At 45.0% G+C, this 22789-nt stretch overlaps 1 protein-coding gene across 4 annotated transcripts in view; it reads right to left on the bottom strand.

Moving 5' to 3' along the window:
• Nucleotides 1-1168: 1168 nt before the first annotated feature.
• CEP57L1 (centrosomal protein 57 like 1) overlaps nt 1169-22789 on the bottom strand; it is an 87018-nt gene continuing 65397 nt past the window's right edge. For all 4 annotated transcript variants that reach the window (XM_068279439.1, XM_068279441.1, XM_068279440.1 and 1 more), the window contains 5 exons: nt 22480-22572; nt 21185-21259; nt 11149-11372; nt 4934-5078; nt 1169-1536 (listed from right to left, as the gene is read on the bottom strand). In XM_068279439.1, coding sequence (XP_068135540.1) covers nt 1303-1536; nt 4934-5078; nt 11149-11372; nt 21185-21259; nt 22480-22572 — 771 coding nt within the window. In that variant the 3' untranslated portion in view covers nt 1169-1302. The remainder of the gene's footprint in view (nt 1537-4933; nt 5079-11148; nt 11373-21184; nt 21260-22479; nt 22573-22789) is intronic.

Genomic DNA, 22789 nt, shown 5'->3' with positions numbered 1-22789 from the left:
AAGCTTAGTGAATTAAGGCCAATCTTCTGAACTCCAAACTGAATGTCAGAATGGGTGATTTAAGCAATTTTGAGTGTGGCATGGTTGTTGGTGCCAGACGGGCCGGTCTGAGTATTTCACAATCTGCTCAGTTACTGGGATTTTCACGCACAACCATTTCTAGGATTTACAAAGAATGGTGTGAAAAGGGAAAAACATCCAGTATGTGGAAGTCCTATGGGTGAAAATGCCTTGTTGATGCTAGAGGTCAGAGGAGAATGGGCCGACTGATTCAAGCTGATAAAAGAGCAACATTGACTGAAATCACCACTCGTTACAACTGAGGTATGCAGCAAAGCATTTGTGAAGCCATAACACGCACAACCTTGAGGCGGATGGGCTACAACAGCAGAAGACCCTACCGGGTACCACTCATCTCCACTACAAAAAGGAAAAAGAGGATACAATTTGCACGGGCTCACCAAAATTGGACAGTTGAAGACTGGAGAAATGTTGCCTGGTCTGATGAGTGTTGATAGAGTCAGAATTTGGTGTAAACAGAATGAGAACATGGATCCATCATGCCTTGTTATCACTGTGCAGGCTGGTGGTTGTGGTGGTGTAATGGTGCGGGGGATGTTTTCATGGCACACGTTAGGCCCCTTAGTGCCAATTGGGCATCGTTTAAATGCCCCAGGCTACCTGAGCATTGTTTCTGACCATGTCCATCTCTTCATGACCACCATGTACCCGTCCTCTGATGGCTACTTCCAGCAGGATAATGAACCATGTCACAAAGCTCGAGCCATTTCAAATTGGTTTCTTGAACATGACAATGAGTTCACTGTACTAAAGTGGCCCCCACAGTCACCAGATCTCAACCCAATAGAGCATCTTTGGGATGTGATAGAACGGGAGCTTCATGCTCTGGATGTGCATCCCCCAAATCTCCATTAACTGCAAGATGCTATCCTATCAATATAGGCCAACATTTCTAAAGCATGCTTTCAGCACCTTGTTGAATCAATGCCACGGAGAATGAAGGCGAAAGTTTGGTGTTCCTAATAATCCTTTAGGTGAGTGTATAAATGCTGGCATACTGGTCGTCTCAGGTTTCCTTTAAAGGGAGAAAGAATCCCTCTTTTTGTAATGTGTGAAAGTATACTGTAGTTCACGCTGATGACACAAATTCACAAAAATTACAAATCTTTAATTAAAATATTAAAATTAAATAGACATTGAAAGCCACCTTATATACACTGGACTAAAGATGCAAGCCTTGCAAATACACGCTTAAGAATAAATAAATGTTTTAAAAAATCATCACTTTTCCCACATGATATCATCCTTCTTCAAGCTCATCTGAACCTTCTGCACATTCTTCAGCAGCTGTAGGGCGGGGTTGCTGTTGGTAGCTGGAGGGCTTCTCACTGGGGCTTCTTGCCTTTGCCTTGGAGTGCCAGGAAGGTCAGGTCTCGGAGATTGTCCAGAAAACACGGATCTGGCATTGGAGGAGAGTTTCTTCAATGAACGAGCTGCTTTCTTAAGCCTGACGACCTGAAATATTGTGCAATTTAAGAAACTGATGTTAAAGTCTATCCACAAATCACAGCATCTTTAATAAGCAGCATGAGACATAAAAGCCCATGTATGGGGTAAGATATACTTTGCCTCATAGTTTTCTAGCAGTGAGGCCAGGGGTATCACCATAAGGAGGGTGGGGGAATCTGTCCTGTACTGCATAAATACACTTACAGTACGTGTTAGGGACCAGTTCACAATAACACTTAACACTGCTTTCCTAGCTTTTTCTATAGTGAGAAAACATCACTTTTTAGGTGATAAATACTTCCTAAACAAGGTCTTTTGCACATTGTTTTTCTGGCATACATGTTTCCAAACGCTGTTCAAATGCTGCGATTATACTTGAAAATGGCAAGCATAGGTAATGGCGGAGTTGAGTCATGGGGCAAGTTTTGTCATGGGGAACATGTACCATATATCCTTGACTATAAGTCGAGAAATTTAGCTCTGATCCACTATGGCAAAACATAAGGGTCAACTTCTATTCAAGTCAGACCTCAATTCCCTCTCATATCCGATGGGAGGGGTTGTATTATGCTGCTGCAGACAACCCCTCCCTTCATCCCTGCTAATAAGCCTGGGCAGTAGTTCTCTTGCAGAATTCCCTAGCTGCCAGCCTCTTTCTCCCCTCCCTGTGTGTTACCACTATATATGCAGAGTGAATACAGCGGAGCTGACATGTGTTACCTTATCCACCGCTGATCGGTTTGTTCTTCAATCTCCTCTTTCTCAAGCCAGTGAGCATGCAATAGCATCTCTCCGGCTCCTGGGGTCGTGTGACTCCTGATGTCACATGACACGGGAAGCCAGAGTGACGCTATTGCATGCTCACTGGCATGAGCAAAGAGGAAATCAGAGGACACAGCGCCCAGTGGTGAATAAGGTAACCTATGTCCTCTCTGCTGCTTTACTCTGCATGCATGGCACTCAGGGGGAAAAAAAGAAAAAAAAAAAAAGAAAGAAAAAGAGGCAGGCGTCATGACGGCTGACCGAGAGTGGGGAAGGGGGCTTATGGAAGTGAAATACTGCCCACCACTAGTAGGAGGATGGAGAGAGAGTGAGAATGGGTGGAGGTTTGAAAGTTAAATACTAGCCACTCACTGGGGAAGGGGGGAGGGGTGTACAGTACTGGCCACAATTAGTTACTGAGATGGGGAGGGGCAATACTTGCCTCAGTTTGTTACTAAGGGGGTGGGGGGGGGGGGAGCAAATACTGGTCGCTGTTGGTTTCTATGGGGGGGGGGGGCAATACTGGCCACAATAGGTTATGGGGGGTTGCAGGCAACACTGGCTTTAATTGGTTACTGAAAGGAAGGGGCAGGGGGAAGATATCTCCAATGGGGGTACCAGGAGGGGTTAATGGCTGCACTTGGGGACCAGGAGTGGTTAATGGCTGCAGTGCTTTATGCAGTAGGCGTTAAACCTCCTGATCCCCGAGTGCAGCCAGTAATCTTTATAGTCCCCACTTGCAGCAATTAACTTTCCTGGGCCTGTTTATATTTGAGTCTTGAAAAGAAATCCAGCTTAATGGGGTAAATTTTTGGGTTTGACTTATCTACGTGGTCGACTTGTATTCAACTATATATGGTATATTAACGCTGATTATCTGCTTAATCCATCTTTTTCACAGCCCTGACATCACTTAATATGGTAGATTGCTTACATATAAAGCTGCATGCATACTTTCAATAACTGTCACCCAGAAACATGATTCTTTGAAAGATCACTGTACAAACACATTGCTCGGAAGACTGTTCTGTGGAGAGGATAAGCAAGAGGTGCCCTGTTGTAGGGGATACAATAGAAGTCAGTAATTAAAGTGTACCTGAAATGTTACATACTTGCCTGGTAATTCCTCCAGCCCCATGTGGTCTATGGACTCCCTTGCTGTCTTCCCCGACTGATCCGTTGTCCCATGGTCACCTCTGGTAATTTGGCCAGTCATGCTCTTCTGCGCATGTGCTGCCCGGCTTCGCACACGTCCCTGTCACATTTCCAGGAGCGTTCTGCGTCTGAGCAGTACTATTACACAGGCACAGAATGCTTCCGGCTGAGGGAGTGTGATGGGGAGGTACGCACGGCCAGGCATGCACAGAAAAGAACAACTGACCAGGAGGATAGGAAGGGAGCCCAGGTACCACATGGGCTGGTATGTTCCATCTCAGGTTTCCTATGATCCAACATGGCAGATCACCAACAATGTTGTCAGTGGACTTCTGTATTCATACTAGGTTTATGAATGATTTCCACAAAAGATCCTTTAAAGAGGAGCTGTTAGGTATAAGGTCTCAGAGAAAATAAACACATATATCAGTAGCTAAAGATTGGCTGTACTTACATTACATATGCATTTCACTGTCCACGTTTGGATATCACAGAATTTGTATATAGTATATGCAGAGATAGATGCTCCTGACAGCTCATGGCAGGCTCCATGTTTTTCTGTCAAATGTGTCGTCATGTCCTGCCTGCTTCCTGATCACAGATAAGCTCCTACTTGAACAACACAGTGTGCAGTGAATATTAATGAGCCATGTGGCTAGGAACAATAGCTGACTCCTGCAGAGTACTCTGCCCCGAGATTTATCAGTGCTACACGCTGGACTGATTACAAGCTTCTGTAACATCTCATTAGCAGCCGAGGGGAGGGCCCCAGAATGCTTTGCAGTTTAGTATGCGGCTTGCGTCTTTATGGGTCTATAACAGACTTGCTGATAAGCACACATCAAAGGTAACTGAGATTTTTATCTTCACTAATGGCTTTTGAGCTTCCTTCTAAACTGTTTAACACAGGAGAATAGAGGTTTAAATTAGCTTCTGCAGCCTGACAATTACTCTATAAAATTAAGATAATCTGCTGTGTGCAAGTAGCTTTAGTCAGAATTAATTAACCAGCATGCTGAGTGATATCTGGGGCTTTCAATCAGCACTATCTCTATAAATACAAAACCAATGGTTGCAGCAGGTAACCATATTTAATCCACTGTAGGACACTTAGCTCCTCTGGAGAATTCCTCAAAGCTCACAATTGATAATAGGTCACACAGAACCTGATCCAGAATAATTTGCTGAAAGCTTCTAGTTTCTTAAAGTGAGTTTTTTTTTTATGTTAAGGAAGCAAAAAAACCTGGCCCTTTAGTGTGCTGGTAAAGGTGAGCTACTGGACCCATACATGGTGTCTATAAAGATTCCTTCAGTTTGGCACATCCAAAAATTATTATTAAAATACAAAAGTAGAAAAAAAAAATCAGTTTATTTCCTTCATCTCTCCATTATACTGCTAAAGCGTGATGTTTAACTGGCTGCCATAAGTTATTAAATCACTATACATTCTCTTATGATAGATGAGCTCTGTCCTCAGACTGCTTACGTTTTGCTGATGCCTCTTCAGTTTCAGTATTTGATCACTTTTTGTTTCCATTTGCTTTATAAGGCATTCCACCTCACGTTCTAAATCTTCACGCATGTTGGTGTCTTTTGTCTCATTTATTTGCTTCAGCAGATCATCATGTTCACTTAGAGGTAAAAGAAATTTTCATCAGTTAATACCATTATGATATACTAAAATACATTAAAATATTGCACTTTTTCACATGTAACAATAAGTCATTGTTCCTCTTTGCATTTTCACTGTATTCAATTATTCACTACATTGAATGGATTGGGCAGGTGCAATAAAAACTGGAGCAAAGGTAGAGTAATTGCCCAGAGTAACCAACCAGGTTTAAGCAGCTAAATAAGAAGCTCTGAATATTTTCTCTGAGCAATTGCTCTGCTGTTCCACTTTCCATTGCACCTCCCTTGTCAGATCAGCATCACTGAGTATTTGGAAACTGATAAATGAAAAGAGAATGTGTGCTTCAACTACAAAGAAGAAATACTGTGGGCCTCCTATTCTGCTGCTGACCCACAAGGATTTCCCTACTTGAAAATCTCTGCTGATCAGTTGTTGTTTAAAGAGACTCTGTAACAAGATGTTCAGACTCTGTAACAAGATGCAGCCTTAGCGGTATGCGCTGGCGTTCTCCTCGCTGTTCAACAAAATATATGCACGAATAAACTTTTCATATGAGATCTATGTTGATGGACAATTCACCTTCTAAGACCCAGGAGAAACTTCTATCAATATGGGAGGGAACATCTAGACTATAACATCCCCCAGGCGGCAGTTCACTTTTTACTGGCTTTGATAAAGGCGGCTGTGGACCGCTGAAATGCGTCAGCACTTCAGTAAATCCACCTGGGGATCCGAATTGCATTAAGGAATACAGCACACTACTTAAAAACGCACGGAAAACGACTCTTATCAAGTCCGTGCACTGCAGCTGTATAGTGTTAACCACGCAACCTTGCAATAGGAGACGCAGGCAACAGGTGACGTCACCGAAACTGAACTAGCCGCCTCCCGGAACTGCCACTACGCCTCACCGCTACAGAGGCAGAGGATTACACGGGAGACGCGAACTGTCACAAGTTGTAGAGCAGCCGGCCGTAGCTCCAACGCGTGAACTGGACTTATATCTAGAGGCATCGCAAAGGGGAGCGTGAGTATATATAAAACTACATCTAAACGGATTACCGCTCCTGAAATACCTATTGGACAGCGCTAGTACGGGGAAAAAACAGTATGCCACTGTGCTGACTAGTGAATCAGCACCTCTACTACCCAATAGGACTAATTACAAGGGGAACGGTAAAATCATCGAAGAGGAACATTGTGCAACGGATACTGATACTCCCCAATCTACTGAATTTCCATCATATAGTCATTGGTCACCATCCATATCTATTGCACAATATATTAGTACTCAAGAAGTTGTATGCGCCAAAACCCCTCCCCCTCTTGGCGTACTTATCCCAAATAACCCCATACCTATCCATTTCACACATCCTCTTCTTTTTTTACACATTGGAAGGTCTGAGTGTGTTTGAATGGATGAATGTTTTATGTTAAAGCAATCTTATTGATTAGATGGGTACCGATATTGTCTGATGTAATACAATTTTATGTGTATATTTTATGAATACAATTGTTTGATACATGTTTTATAAAAATAAAACCTTATACTTTTAAGTACCAAGTCTATGAATAGGCATCTAAAATTATTGAGGATCCAAAATACTGATTAGTTATACCCAGCGCAACTAGTCTATTGTTTTATAAAGATGTTCAGCCTTATTTCTTCTATCCTATAAGTTCCTACACCTGTTCTAATGTGGTCTGACTTGCTGCAGCCTTTTCTAATTGCACGGTCTCTGTAATAAATCTAATCTTCTTTCCTTTGTCAAGCCTTGTCCAGGCAGAGAGGAATGCACTGCTCTGCTGTGATAGGGAGAAGTTATACACACCTCCTCCACGCCCCCTGCAGGCTCTGTGTGTGTGCTGTGTGTATGAGTCAGACAAGGTCTTTGCTCACAGCCAGTGTCTGCAGGCTCAGTAGCTGTGACCTTGTGAACAGCTGTGAGTGCAGAAAGATCAGTTCAGAGCTCAGACAAACAGCTAAGGTAACAAGTGGTGTAACATTCCAGCAATCAAATCACGTTTGAGAGGAGCCTCTGCAAACAGGCACCTGCTCTGATGATGCATTTCCTGTTTGGCGGCCATCTTCATTGTTTACAAAAACAATGAATAAAACAGTGATTTTATTACCAAGAAAGCAGCGTGGAGCAACGAAAATGTCACAGAAGGGGCTAGGAGAAAACAAACAGGCTGGTATGTTTATTTATGTAAGATTTTCACAGTACAGATTCTCTTTAAATGCAACTAAGCTAAAAGGAAAACTGTAGTGGAAGGAATATGGAGGCTGCCATATTTATTACCTTTTAAACAATACCAGTTGCCTGGCAGACCTGCTGATCTGTTTAGTTGCAGTATTATCTGAATCACAACAGAAACAAGCATGCAGCTTATCTTGTATGTAGAATAAACACAGCGCAGATGTACTCTTCTAAGTAGATATTAGGCTTCTCCACTCCTCCACCTGTATGCACTCAATGTGCAGATAGAGCAGACAGGGAGGCTTTTAGTGGAATGTACAAAAGTTGTATTGCTGGATAAAAAGGAATATACAGTACAGGCAATCCGAGGATAGGCACTTACTTTAAGAGGTTCCTAGTCCACTTAGGACCCCCCCCTGGCTGACAGCGCTTCCCACCCAAAGTGGTACTCAGGCCCCTCAACTCGATCCTGTATCTGTATTGCCCGCTCCTGTCCCGACTAGTTTCGGCTATTGCCGTCTTCAGGGGGTTTAGTGATTAGTTAACCAGCTAGTTGATCAGTAGCTGCTGGCATTGATTAGTCCAGTTTCTTTTCTTCTTTTGTTTTGTTTTTTTTAATTTGGCTGTTATGCACATTTTTCGCTGATCACTACTCAATAGCTACCTGATAGTATATAGCAGGAGTAGGCTAATGCTTCATACACACTTGAGATAAAAGTCTTTGGAAAAGGCAAGATCACAGACCAATTTTACCCCCTTCCATGTAGTATGAGAGCCATACTCTACACAGTCTATTCTATGGAGCTGAACTCCCCATCAGATAAAATCTTTGCAAGATGCTGCACACAAAGATGCCCGTACACACTCAAAAGATCATTATCTGCAAAAGATCTGTTCCTGCAAAATATCCATTCCTGCAAAATGCATTCATAGTCTATGAGATCTGCAGATCATCATACACACTTGGTTTAACAGACAATCATCTGCAGATAATCTGCAGATCAGATCCACCAGGATGGATTTTCAGATCTGCAGATGATTGCCAGATATGCAGATGAAGTCTGTTAAACCAAGTGTGTATGATGATCTGCAGATCTCATAGACTATGAATGCATTTTGCAGGAATGGATATTTTGCAGGAACAGATCTTTTGCAGATAATGATCTTTTGAGTGTGTACGGGCATCTTTGTGTGCAGCATCTTGCAAAGATTTTATCTGATGGGGAGTGCAGCTCCATAGAATAGACTGTGTAGCTATGGCTCTCATACTACATGAAGGGTGGTAAGATTGGTCTGTGATCTTGCCTTTTCCAAAGACTTTTATCTCAAGTGTGTATGAAGCATAACCTTTTGACTTGTGGGTCATAATGGGTTCTTAAAGAGAACCTGGGTTGGCATAATAGTATTAAAGATACATAATAACTGATCCTGGGGGCTTAGCTGGATCAGGTAGAGCCCCTTACTGCTCCTTCCGCATTGTTATAAGCTTTTAATTTTTTATTTTTTTTTAAATAATTGGCCACGATGCTGCAGACTCAGGTTTGTGCGTCTCATCCGAGAGCACCGAGCACAGAGAGGCAGGGAAGAGACAGAGAAGAGGCTTTCCTAATGCCAGAGTGGGTGTTCTGCAGGAGTGTCTTTCCTGCAAAGGAAGCCTCTTCCCCTATAGAGCAGGGGGGCAGATAGCAGTGGCGAGAGAACACAGAGGAATGCCATTTAGAAGAGAACATGCCCCTGTGTCCCATTTGCCCCCCAAAATCAGCCTCTGGTACACTTACAATTTGACAGAGGGGCCTGGACCAAGAACAGATAGATGGAATGTTTGGATGGGTGGGCGTGGACATCCGGGGAGCACCAAATGAGACAGTGCATGCGCTCCATTGCCTTCTTCTGTTTGACTGCTTTTAGTCACTGCCATAAGCCTGAGGCAGAGCGGCACAACTGAAGGGAGCTGACTAAACAGGGAGTTCTGTAATAATTAGGAGCCTATAATACACACATAGTTGTATTTCAACAGTTTTGAAGTTTGGCCATGCGTCTTTAAAGAGGAACTTCAGCCTAAACAAACATACTGCCATTAAGTTACATTAGTTATGTTAATTAAAATAGATTAGTAATATAATCTCTTACCCACCCAGTTTTAAAAGAACAGGCAAATGTTTGTGATTTTATGGGGCCAGCCATCTTTTTGGTCGAAAGGAGGTGACAGGGAGCACAAGACTTAGTTCCAACTGTCCTGTGTCCTGATCACCCCCCCCCCCCCCCCCACAGTAATACAATGAGGGCTGCCAGGTTCTGTTTGTCACATTACACACAGGCAAGCTGATATCATCTCCAGCCCTCATCCTGTGAAAACTTCACTCCACTCTCCTCCTACCTCCTCCCCTCTGCCTTTGAAATCTCTGGCTAGTAACCTCCTCCTGCACAGACTGAGCTCCCATAAGCCCTTGCTACTTAAGCTCAAATTGCCAAGGCTCTCTGGAGAAGCTATGTGCGAGGCTTGTTTAGTTTATAGGGAATTAGAGTATTAAAACAAAGCAAAAAAAGTATTTGGCTTGAGGAATGCCCTATAAACTATATAAAAGGAACACAATTATGCAACGAGTAAAAGTTTATCTTGGATCCACTTTAAAGAAACACCAAGCATTTTCAGTGCTGCGGAGTAGATTTTTAGTCTGGAGGTTCACTTTAAGTGCCTTTTGCCTCTCCACCCACTTTAAAATTCTAGTACCCTTGGGCCCCTGCCTCTCCCTCCCCCCACTGTCTCATGGGAGCCTGCTTTTTCTCTACCCCCTGAAAATCAGTCCCCCAAATGTCTATAGCCCCCCCCCCCTAATACATTTAGCCAGAGCCCCCCCCTTCAAGAATAGGTAGCCAGAGTCCCCCCTAGTATAGATAGCCAAATTACCCTCCACTATACGTAGCCAGATTACCCCTCTCCAGGCATCCTCACAATGTAGCATCTCTCATCATGTGACTCACATATACGTACAGACAAGTCACATAAGAGATGCTACAGCAATGGGGACTTGGGATTGGTGCTGGGTAGAAGAAGCTGAGCCTGTAAAGGCCTACTGGTCAGATCACAATTGCATGTGTGTGTGATGGGACAATAAACTGCTAGACAGTGTTCCAGCAAGTCTGTGTGTGGACTCTTCTTTCCTAAGTCATGTTCTGAGCAGCCTTGGAATTCTGCACCAGCATTCTCACAGCTCGGAGTGCGGTTTTCTTTTCATGTAAAGGAATTTAAACATGTGAGGGGAGCTCTCTGCTCACATGCAAATACTGCGGCTGGGGGAAGGCACATCTCCCTTGGCCTGGCCCTGCCTACCCTGATTCTAGTTTCAAAAACCAAATGGGTAGAATATGGCCTGCAGGCCCATGGGCCTCAGATATTCAGTAGATTTCAACATGAAATCTATTAAAATCTAACCGCAGCATTGCACTGCTCGATGCAGTGCAACATTATGGTTCACAAATCTACCGCCAAACCTGCCCCAGCGTGTTTAATCAGGATCTACTGCTTGGCCTGATTGATCATTTCAATAGATCTTCAATAAAAATAAATAAATATTGAAACTACTATTGAACTGACATATTGGGGCATCGATTTCTGACCTTTAGATCAAGTAAACAATAAAAGGAAGATATGTATTGTTTGCGCTTTCTATACACTCAGCATGGATTAGGTAAAGTGCTCTCAGCATTGCTGCTTTTCAGCTCAAAAGGTCTTCTGTAAACACTTTATAGCAACTAACTAATTAGCTGTTTAAACTACATTAAGGAGTGAAATAAGCTATTCAAATGAATAATTTCAAATAAAAATCAAATATTACTTGTCTCAAAGTACAGAACATTTATACTTACATATTCATCTGCTCCAGCTCGCTCTGTAAAGCGAATAGTAGATCAGACAGACTATCACCTGTAGAGGGCATTGCGCAGGCTGATGTCCTGATGGTTCCTGCACTCCTAGATGGCTTGTGTCCTACAGATTTGGAGCGCTTTAATGTTGTGCGTGGACTCTGATGCTTTATCATGTGCATAAGACTCTGGACATTTGCACTTATGGAATGACTGCTACTGGTAGACTTCAAATGAAAAAAAGTAGAAAAAATATATAAATATCTAATTATAATGCAGATTCTAAATTTCATATGCACCACACTACACAGAAGCAACTTTGATAGACTTCTAAAATACATGACAAGCCAAGCAGAGGTTATTGAAACCTCATCTAGTTGTCTGTTCATGATAATACATTGGCATTCCTATCAACACTTATGCTGGCCCCACACTGTCAGACTAATCTGGTAAATTTTATTAGATCAACCACATTAACAGATCAGGTTATTTACTAAAGCTTTTCAGCAGGGCCGGATTTACCATTACTCATTGTAGGCACGTGCCCTTTCTTTCCCTCCCTCATATGTTTATTTAAGTGTGATAGGCGCTCTGCATTCAGCGGGATCGGGAGTTCATTTGCAAAAAAAAAAAATGGTGACCAGCGCGCCCCACACCACTGTCGCTTATGACAAGGGTGAATAGGTATGAGAAGAGCGCAGGGAAGCGGTGGATTTCATAGAGCGGCAGTAGAGGCTCATGTACAGAAGCTTCCTCTTTCCAGGCCTTCCACGTGGTTCCAGGATTGCTGGTGCAGCAGCCTCACATGCTCAGCACAAGCAAAGGAAGGAGGGAGCCGCTGCAGATGAGCCTGTACTGCCATGGGGGTAAAAACAGTGAGGCCAGCCACCATCAGTATGCCTCTCTCCATCTCCTCCACAAGGCAAACATTTGGCTCCTCTGCGTACTGCCTGAGAGAGTGTCCGTGTCCCAGTGCTAGCAAGTCAGAGGGGTTCTGCTTTCAAGAGGAGGGGAGGATTAGCAGAGCCAGGAGCCCTCTTTACCTGCTGGCCGTCTCATCAAAGTTTCCAAACCGGAGGCTGACAGTGGCCGCTGAATGCTGTGTTGTATATTAGCCTAGCTTGCTAACATGTAGTTTTTGTAGTGTTTTCAGCAGGTAAAAAAAAGGCTAACTTCTTCACTGAAAAGCTCCTGAGCTGTATTTTTCTCTCCCCTCTGTGACAGCTTACAGGTCCTCTTCACTTCCCCCAAACATCTCTGACAATTAAACACCAGGAACCTGTAGCTTCAGAGCATAAGTATGGACATGCTCCGATTATGATGCCTGGGACTTGTAGTGCTCCAACAGCTGGACAGTTTCAGGCTGCCAGAGACTTGGACTGCAACTTCTAGCATAATCTGCACCATTCAGGTGCAGCTATAAATGCTAAGATAAATCTTCAGTGCTGCTGTAGAACTTCAAATATAATTTAATTTATTACCAGCATAGCACCAATGAAAAACGAATAAGATGGATGAAGGAGGGACTCTCTGGTCCAGGGGTCCTGGTGCGATCACAACCTCTGCATCTCCTATTGCTACATTACTGACTGTGGACTTTCTACACTAAAACAGTAGCATTGTAGTGCAGCTGCGAGCTCCTGTGGGAGTACAAGTCCCAGCAGAGGCATGTACAACTGTGGTCCAGTTGCAAGATTTAATATGTGTCCATTATCATGTGAAGTCCCAGCATAAACAGTGGCTTGCAAAAGTATTCGGCCCCCTTGAAGTTTTCCACATTTTGTCACATTACCACCACAAACATGAATCAATTTTATAGGAATTTCATGTGAAAGACCAATACAAAGTGGTGTACACGTGAGAAGTGGAATGAAAATCATACATGATTCCAAACATTTTTTACAAATAAATAACTACAAAGTGGGATGTGCGTAATTATTCAGCCCCCTTTGGTCTGAGTGCAGTCAGTTGTCCATAGACATTGCCTGATGAGTGCTAATGACTAAATAGAGTGCACCTGTGTGTAATCTAATGTCAGTACAAATACAGCTGCTCTGTGACGGCCTCAGAGGTTGTCTAAGAGAATCTTGGGAGCAACAACATCATGAAGTCCAAAGAACACACCAGACAGGTCAGGGATAAAGTTATTGAGACATTTAAAGCAGGCTTAGGCTACAGAAAGATTTCCAAAGCCTTGAACATCACACTGAGCACTGTTCAAGCGATCATTCAGAAATGGAAGGATTATGGCACAACTGTAAACCTACTAAGACAAGGCCGTCCACCTAAACTCACAGGCAGAACAAGGAGAGCGCTAATCAGAAATGCAGTCAAGAGGCCCATGGGGACTCTGGACGAGCTGCAGAGATCTACAGCTCAGGTGGGGGAATCTGTCCATAGGACAACTATTAGTTGTGCACTGCACAAAGTTGGCTCTTATGGAAGAGTGACAAGAAGAAAGCCATTGTTAACAGAAAAGCATAAGAAGTCCCGTTTGCAGTTTGCCACAAGCCATGTGGGGGACACAGCAAACATGTGGAAGAAGATGCTCTGGTTGGATGAGACCAAAATGGAACTTTTTGGCCAAAATGCAAAATGATATGTGTGGCAGAAAACTAACACTGCACATCACTCAGAACACACCATCCCGGCTGTCAAATATGGTGGTGGCAGCATCATGCTCTGGGGTTGCTTCTCTTCAGCAGGGACAGGAAAGCTGGTCAAAGTTGATAGGAAGATGGATGGAGCCAAATACAGGGCAATCATGGAAGAAAACCTCTTGGAGTCTGCAAAAGACTTGAGACTGGGGCGGAGGTTCACCTTCCAGCAGGACAACGACCCTGAACATAAACCAGGGCAACAATGGAATGGTTTAAAACAAAACATATCAATGTGTTAGAATGGCCCAGTCAAAGTCCAGATCTAAATCCAATCGAGAATCTGTGGCAAGATCTGAAAACTGCTGGAGCTGTTTTGCAAAGAAGAATGGGCAAGGATTTCAGTCTCTAGATGTGCAAAGCTGGTAGAGACATACCCTAAAAGACTGACAGCTGTAATTGCAGCAAAAGGTGGTTCTACAAAGTATTGACTCAGGGGGCTGAATAATTATGCACACCCCACTTTGCAGTTATTGATTTGTAAAAAATGTTTGGAATAATGTTTGATTTTCGTTCCACTTCTCTCGTGCACACCACTTTGTATTGGTCTTTCATGTGGAATCCCAATAAAATTAATTCATGTTTGTGGCAGTAATGTGACAAAATGTGGAAAACTTCAAGGGGGCTGAATACTTTTGCAAGCCACTGTATATGTGGTTGAACTTCAAGTTATGGAATCTGCCAGCCTGCCACCAGAGTCGACAGATCAGAGCCTGCCACCAGAGTCGACAAATCAGAGCCTGCCACCAGAGTCGACAAATCAGAGCCTGCCACCAGAGTCGACAAATCAGAGCCTGCCACCAGAGTCGACAAATCAGAGCCTGCCACCAGAGTCGACAAATCAGAGCCTGCCACCAGAGTCGACAAATCAGAGCCTGCCACCAGAGTCGACAAATCAGAGCCTGCCACCAGAGTCGACAAATCAGAGCCTGCCACCAGAGTCGACAAATCAGAGCCTGCCACCAGAGTCGACAAATCAGAGCCTGCCACCAGAGTCGACAAATCAGAGCCTGCCACCAGAGTCGACAAATCAGAGCCTGCCACCAGAGTCGACAAATCAGAGCCTGCCACCAGAGTCGACAAATCAGAGCCTGCCACCAGAGTCGACAAATCAGAGCCTGCCACCAGAGTCGACAAATCAGAGCCTGCCACCAGAGTCGACAAATCAGAGCCTGCCACCAGAGTCGACAAATCAGAGCCTGCCACCAGAGTCGACAAATCAGAGCCTGCCACCAGAGTCGACAAATCAGAGCCTGTCACCAGAGTCGACAAATCAGAGCCTGTCACCAGAGTCGACAAATCAGAGCCTGTCACCAGAGTCGACAGATCAGAGCCTGTCACCAGAGTCGACAGATCAGAGCCTGTCACCAGAGTCGACAGATCAGAGCCTGCCACCAGAGTCGACAAATCACAGCCTGCCACCAGAGTCGACAAATCAGAGCCTGCCACCAGAGTCGACAAATCAGAGCCTGCCACCAGAGTCCACAAATCAGAGCCTGCCACCAGAGTCGACAAATCACAGCCTGCCACCGGAGTCGACAAATCAGAGCTTGCCACCAGAGTCGACAAATCAGAGCCTGCCACCAGAGTCGACAAATCAGAGCCTGCCACCAGAGTCGACAAATCAGAGCCTGCCACCAGAGTCGACAAATCAGAGCCTGCCACCAGAGTTTACAAACCAGAGCCTGCCACCAGATTTGACAAATCACAGCCTGCCACCAGAGTCGACAAATCAGAGCCTGCCACCAGAGTCGACAGATCAGAGCCTGCCACCAGAGTCGACAAATCACAGCCTGTCACCAGAGTCGACAAATCACAGCCTGTCACCAGAGTCGACAAATCACATCCTGCCACCAGAGTCGACAAATCAGAGCCTGCCACCAGAGTCGACAAATCAGAGCCTGCCACCAGAGTCGACAAATCAGAGCCTGCCACCAGAGTCGACAAATCAGAGCCTGCCACCAGAGTCGACAAATCAGAGCCTGCCACCAGAGTCGACAAATCACAGCCTGCCACCAGAGTCGACAAATCACAGCCTGCCACCAGAGTCGACAAATCACAGCCTGCCACCAGAGTCGACAAATCAGAGCCTGCCACCAGAGTCGACAAATCAGAGCCTGCCACCAGAGTCGACAAATCAGAGCCTGCCACCAGAGTCGACAAATCAGAGCCTGCCACCAGAGTCGACAAATCAGAGCCTGCCACCAGAGTCGACAAATCAGAGCCTGCCACCAGAGTCGACAAATCAGAGCCTGCCACCAGAGTCGACAAATCAGAGCCTGCCACCAGAGTCGACAAATCAGAGCCTGCCACCATAGTCGACAAATCAGAGCCTGCCACCAGAGTCGACAAATCAGAGCCTGCCACCAGAGTCGACAAATCAGAGCCTGCCACCAGAGTCGACAAATCAGAGCCTGCCACCAGAGTCGACAAATCAGAGCCTGTCACCAGAGTCGACAAATCAGAGCCTGTCACCAGAGTCGACAAATCAGAGCCTGTCACCAGAGTCGACAGATCAGAGCCTGTCACCAGAGTCGACAGATCAGAGCCTGCCACCAGAGTCGACAAATCACAGCCTGCCACCAGAGTCGACAAATCAGAGCCTGCCACCAGAGTCGACAAATCAGAGCCTGCCACCAGAGTCCACAAATCAGAGCCTGCCAACAGAGTCGACAAATCACAGCCTGCCACCGGAGTCGACAAATCAGAGCCTGCCACCAGAGTCGACAAATCAGAGCCTGCCACCAGAGTCGACAAATCAGAGCCTGCCACCAGAGTCGACAAATCAGAGCCTGCCACCAGAGTCGACAAATCAGAGCCTGCCACCAGAGTCGACAAATCAGAGCCTGCCACCAGAGTCGACAAATCAGAGCCTGCCACCAGAGTCGACAAATCAGAGCCTGCCACCAGAGTCGACAAATCAGAGCCTGCCACCAGAGTTGACAAATCAGAGCCTGCCACCAGAGTCGACAAATCAGAGCCTGCCACCAGAGTTTACAAACCAGAGCCTGCCACCAGATTTGACAAATCACAGCCTGCCACCAGAGTCGACAAATCAGAGCCTGCCACCAGAGTCGACAGATCAGAGCCTGCCACCAGAGTCGACAAATCACAGCCTGTCACCAGAGTCGACAAATCACATCCTGCCACCAGAGTCGACAAATCAGAGCCTGCCACCAGAGTCGACAAATCAGAGCCTGCCACCAGAGTCGACAAATCAGAGCCTGCCACCAGAGTCGACAAATCAGAGCCTGCCACCAGAGTCGACAAATCACAGCCTGCCACCAGAGTCGACAAATCACAGCCTGCCACCAGAGTCGACAAATCACATCCTGCCACCAGAGTCGACAAATCAGAGCCTGCCACCAGAGTCGACAAATCAGAGCCTGCCACCAGAGTCGACAAATCAGAGCCTGCCACCAGAGTCGACAAATCAGAGCCTGTCACCAGAGTCGACAAATCAGAGCCTGCCACCAGAGTCGACAAATCAGAGCCTGCCACCAGAGTCGACAAATCAGAGCCTGCCACCAGAGTCGACAAATCAGAGCCTGCCACCAGAGTCGACAAATCAGAGCCTGTCACCAGAGTCGACAAATCAGAGCCTGCCACCAGAGTCGACAAATCAGAGCCTGTCACCAGAGTCGACAAATCAGAGCCTGTCACCAGAGTCGACAAATCAGAGCCTGTCACCAGAGTCGACAGATCAGAGCCTGTCACCAGAGTCGACAAATCAGAGCCTGTCACCAGAGTCGACAGATCAGAGCCTGTCACCAGAGTCGACAGATCAGAGCCTGCCACCAGAGTCGACAAATCACAGCCTGTCACCAGAGTCGACAAATCACATCCTGCCACCAGAGTCGACAAATCAGAGCCTGCCACCAGAGTCGACAAATCAGAGCCTGCCACCAGAGTCGACAAATCAGAGCCTGCCACCAGAGTCGACAAATCAGAGCCTGCCACCAGAGTCGACAAATCAGAGCCTGCCACCAGAGTCGACAAATCAGAGCCTGCCACCAGAGTCGACAAATCAGAGCCTGCCACCAGAGTCGACAAATCACAGCCTGCCACCAGAGTCGACAAATCACAGCCTGCCACCAGAGTCGACAAATCACAGCCTGCCACCAGAGTCGACAAATCACAGCCTGCCACCAGAGTCGACAAATCAGAGCTTGCCACCAGAGTCGACAAATCAGAGCCTGCCACCAGAGTCGACAAATCAGAGCCTGCCACCAGAGTCGACAAATCAGAGCCTGCCACCAGAGTCGACAAATCAGAGCCTGCCACCAGAGTCGACAAATCAGAGCCTGCCACCAGAGTCGACAAATCAGAGCCTGCCACCAGAGTCGACAAATCAGAGCCTGCCACCAGAGTTGACAAATCAGAGCCTGCCACCAGAGTCGACAAACCAGAGCCTGCCACCAGAGTTTACAAACCAGAGCCTGCCACCAGATTTGACAAATCACAGCCTGCCACCAGAGTCGACAAATCAGAGCCTGCCACCAGAGTCGACAAATCAGAGCCTGCCACCAGAGTCGACAAATCAGAGCCTGCCACAAGAGTCGACAAATCAGAGCCTGCCACCAGAGTCCACAAATCAGAGCCTGCCACCAAAGTCGACAAATCAGAGCCTGCCACCAGAGTAGACAAATCAGAGCCTGCCACCAGAGTCGACAAATCAGAGCCTGCCACCAGAGTCGACAGATCAGAGCCTGCCACCAGAGTCGACAGATCAGAGCCTGCCACCAGAGTCGACAGATCAGAGCCTGCCACCAGAGTCGACAGATCAGAGCCTGCCACCAGAGTCGACAGATCAGAGCCTGCCACCAGAGTCGACAGATCAGAGCCTGCCACCAGAGTCGACAGATCAGAGCCTGCCACCAGAGTCGACAGATCAGAGCCTGCCACCAGAGTCGACAGATCAGAGCCTGCCACCAGAGTCGACAGATCAGAGCCTTCCACTAGAATAGACCGATCAGATCCTGCCACTAGAATAGATCGATCAGATCCTGCCACTAGAATAGACCGATCAGGGCCTGCCACTAGAATAGACCGATCAGAGCCTGCCACTAGATTCGTCAGCTCACTGCCTGTATGTCACTAGAATTGAGCAATCGCTACTAGCCGTCATTAGAATAATTGATTTATGAAGTCAGTTAAGTAGTTATAAACTGTCTGAATCTGATTTCCCACATGCAAAGTAAGTACCTCTGCTTTTTTATTTTGTTTTTCAGCTGAAATGATAGTTGATTGATGGTGACAGGTGAACATTTCTGTGTACAGGTGTACCCTGATGTCTTTGACCACGCCTCCAACAACAGATTGAAATTGGTTCACTCAAATGCCATTGCAGCTGATTTTGATTGCTCCACTTTCAATCTGCAAACTTATTGACCATCCCTATTGCCTACTACTACCTTCCTATCACTAAAAATCTACTTATTACCACCTGCCTTTGATTAGAAACTATCACAATTTTTATCAATATAATGTCCTTGTGATTTGTATTATCTGCTTGTTGTTGCTAATATCAACTTATACAGTATTTGGTAAATTCTACATATCAGAATATCTGCACATTTTTGGTATTCTCTACTTGTCTTGGATGTGATGTGAGGGGGTGTGGCCTAGGTTAAGGGGCAGAGTTTAGGGTGCCAGAGCTTAAAGTGGAACTCCAGTGAAAATAATGTAGTAAAAAAAGTGCTTCATTTTTTACCATAATTATGTATAAATGATTTAGTCAGTGTTTGCTCATTGTAATAGCTTTCCTCTTCCCGATTTACATTCTGACATTTATTACATGGTGACATGTTTACTGTGGGCAGGTTATGTAGCTGCTCCTAGCTGTTTTGGCTGTTAGAGACAGCTGTAAACCGCTAATTCCTGTCTGTGAACATTGTTACATTGTGGCAGTTTGCCCAGAGTACCGCGGTACTCAGAGCTTCTTGTGGGAGGGTTTTCAGCACAAAATCAGTCATACAGCACCCCCTGATGGTCTGTTTGTGAAAAGCATTACATTTCTCATGTAAAAGGGGGTATCCGCTACTGATTGGGATAAAGTTCATTTCTGGGTTGGAGTTTCTCTTTAAGTGCCTATAGCAGTGGTCCTCAAACTAAGGCCCGCGGGCCGAATGCGGCCCCCCGAGGCTTTTTCACCGGCCCCCCAAACCAAAATGTTTAACTTATAGATGTGGCCCGCTGCACCCTTAAATATCAGTGGCCCGCATATAGAATAGCAGTGCTACCCATCCACATACTACAGTGAGCAGTCATTCAATGGCTTCCAATCCAATTCTGCATCAGGTGACACTGCTGTCCAAATGATTTGCAGGTTGTCACCTGGGTATGCTTCACTGTCTGGTGCACAAAAGACACTCTTCGGGCGCCGCGTGACTGGGTGGCTGCTTCTGGGAGTTCTCCTCCGGGCAAGATTGGGGGGAATCCATACCTAGATTCAATATGTTTTTCAACATCATTTTATGTATGTTCCGGCCCCCCAGCAGTCTGAAGTATGTTGACCCGGCCCTTGACCGAAAAAGTTTGTGGACCTCTGAGCTGTAAATCCAGCCCTGCTTTTCAGTGTTCAGTGATAACAAAGGTCTATTAATAGTAGGTGACTGCATCTCAGCCTGCTTAAGTGGGAGGCAACCCTGTCCTATATCTGTGACTGGAAATGTAATTTAAAACAAAGGAACCAGTGTCTGCCAAAACAGTAGGAATATCCAGGGAGTACAAGAGGAAAGTAATCAGCTGCAAATTGTAATTAATTGTATCAAGGCCTACAAGTTGCTATTAACCACATTCCAACAGTCTGCCATGTGAAAATGACAATATAAAATGAAAATGAAGAATTAGTATGCAATAAGAATCTAGAGCCTGGTGCAGAAGCAGTCAGTGTCCAAAAATCACTTGGGATTTATATTAAAAAGGGAGAAGCACTACTTCAATAACATTTCCTCGATAGGGGCTGCATAAAGGCAGCCATTAAAGATAAAATGCCCCTCGCGATCAATTATTCAATTCAATTGGAATATCAATACGAAACTATCGTTTGGGCCTACTAACGGAAAGAAATCTGCTATGTGATTCGATCAGATTGAAGGAATCAATACATTTCTTTGGATCGATTTCATTAATCTGATCAAATTGCATAGCAGTTTTCTTTCAGTTAGTGAGGCTGAATGATTATATTACGATCCAATCAGACAATCAATCGTCTGGAGATTTGTATTAATGGTTACCGTTAGGCTTATCAAATGCTTGCCTTCATTTACTTTTCTACAAGACAGTGCATTGTATGGTGAACAAAGCATTAAGTGCCAAGACTATTCAGTCTGGATACTGATGAGTGGAAATGACAGAATTCATATAAAATCTGCACTCACCGTTCCAGCAACGAATGGGAGATCACCTGACTTCACAGACATCCTCGGATCAGGAACTGCTGCCATTGCAGGCTTCTGTTAACACAATATTGAAATCATTATGCAAAGTGATGTACTGCAGTTGGCAAGTCATACTTTCTCATTAATAACACTTCAATAATGAAAGGCATCTTGGGAAAGAATGCAGCATACAGAGATGAAAAGCAGGATATCCCAGGTCACTGCCATGTTAATCTAATATGGTGTTCCTAAGCATAGTGAATACTTTCCTTCAATGAAAATGAAACCTGTAGGTGCAAACCCCACATGGTTAAAGCAGATCCGAGATAAAAAAAAACTATAACAAGTAACTTGTCTATATATCTTATCTAAAGTTTAGATAGTTTACACAGCAAATCTAGCTGAAAACAGCTTTAAAAGAATATTATTATTTCTTCCTGTGATACAATGACAGCAGCCATGTTTGTAAACATTACACAGAGGCAGGCTTATCTGCATCTTGAGCAAAAAAAACCTAATCCCCCCTCCTCCTCTGAAATCTTTGGCTAGTAATACCTCCCCCTCCTCCTGCACAGACTGAGCTCCCATGAGCCCTTGCTAATGTCTGAAAGTGCCTTGGCTCTCTGAAAACCTGTGGGTGTGGCTTGTTTAGTTTATAGGGAATTACAGTATTAAAACAAAAAAGTATTTGGCTTGAGGAATGCCCTATAAATAATAGGAAAGGAACACAATTATGCAATGAGTAAAAGTTCATCTCGGATCCTCTTTAAAGGAAGACTAAGATGGTGAATGCAATCCTGCAGTCTTATAGTAGTAACTGCTCTCTCAACACTAGGGTACAGAGATGAGGCTCACAATTTCACAATCTATGAAACCACATAATCCTGTATAAAATTGACAAGACCGCCTCTCACAAACAGAAAAACACAGAGTTCATTTCTCCACACTGGGCATTTGGGGGGGGGGGGGGGGGGGGCACTTATAGTGCTAATAACATTTACTAAACCCTGAATTAACTGTGTGATTGAGTACTCACTGACTAAAAAGACAACAGAGTATTTTTCTTAATACAGCAAACAATTTCATGGACTGGCATGTGTACGAAAAATTAGATTTTCAACTACTGTTCCAGTGACAACCATAATAATTATGGGCGGGTTGTACAATGGTCCCCCAGTCAGAACACAAACAGCAGGAGAAAAAGTGAAAAAAAGTTGACTGATAATGTAGCACACACTAACCAAATGAACGTTCATCACCATCACTACCACTGCATCTTATTATACTGTAAATACCTGCAATGGCTTCTTTTTCTTGACCTTCCTCTGGGAATCATTTTCAGCAGCTGCTGACAGAAGTATCCTGTTCACTTCAAATCCACTCTCCAGCTGAAAGACAGCAAGTCAAACCTGAAATAAACTGGTATTAGACCATACACCCTTACCACATCCATGCAGTATAACAACCAACACACTGAGAACACTTTGAACACATTGTTTAGGTACACTGCCATACTACATGGAAGGGATAAAGCTGGACAAAATCAAACAATCAAAATTATTATGAATGACCTGGTTATTTCATGGAACGTATAGCTCAGTTATG

Source organism: Hyperolius riggenbachi, chromosome 4 (assembly GCF_040937935.1).
Source record: "Hyperolius riggenbachi isolate aHypRig1 chromosome 4, aHypRig1.pri, whole genome shotgun sequence".
NCBI classification, from domain to species: domain Eukaryota; kingdom Metazoa; phylum Chordata; class Amphibia; order Anura; family Hyperoliidae; genus Hyperolius; species Hyperolius riggenbachi.
Note: the sequence above shows the minus strand (reverse complement) of the source record. Positions and strands in the feature narration are given on the sequence as shown.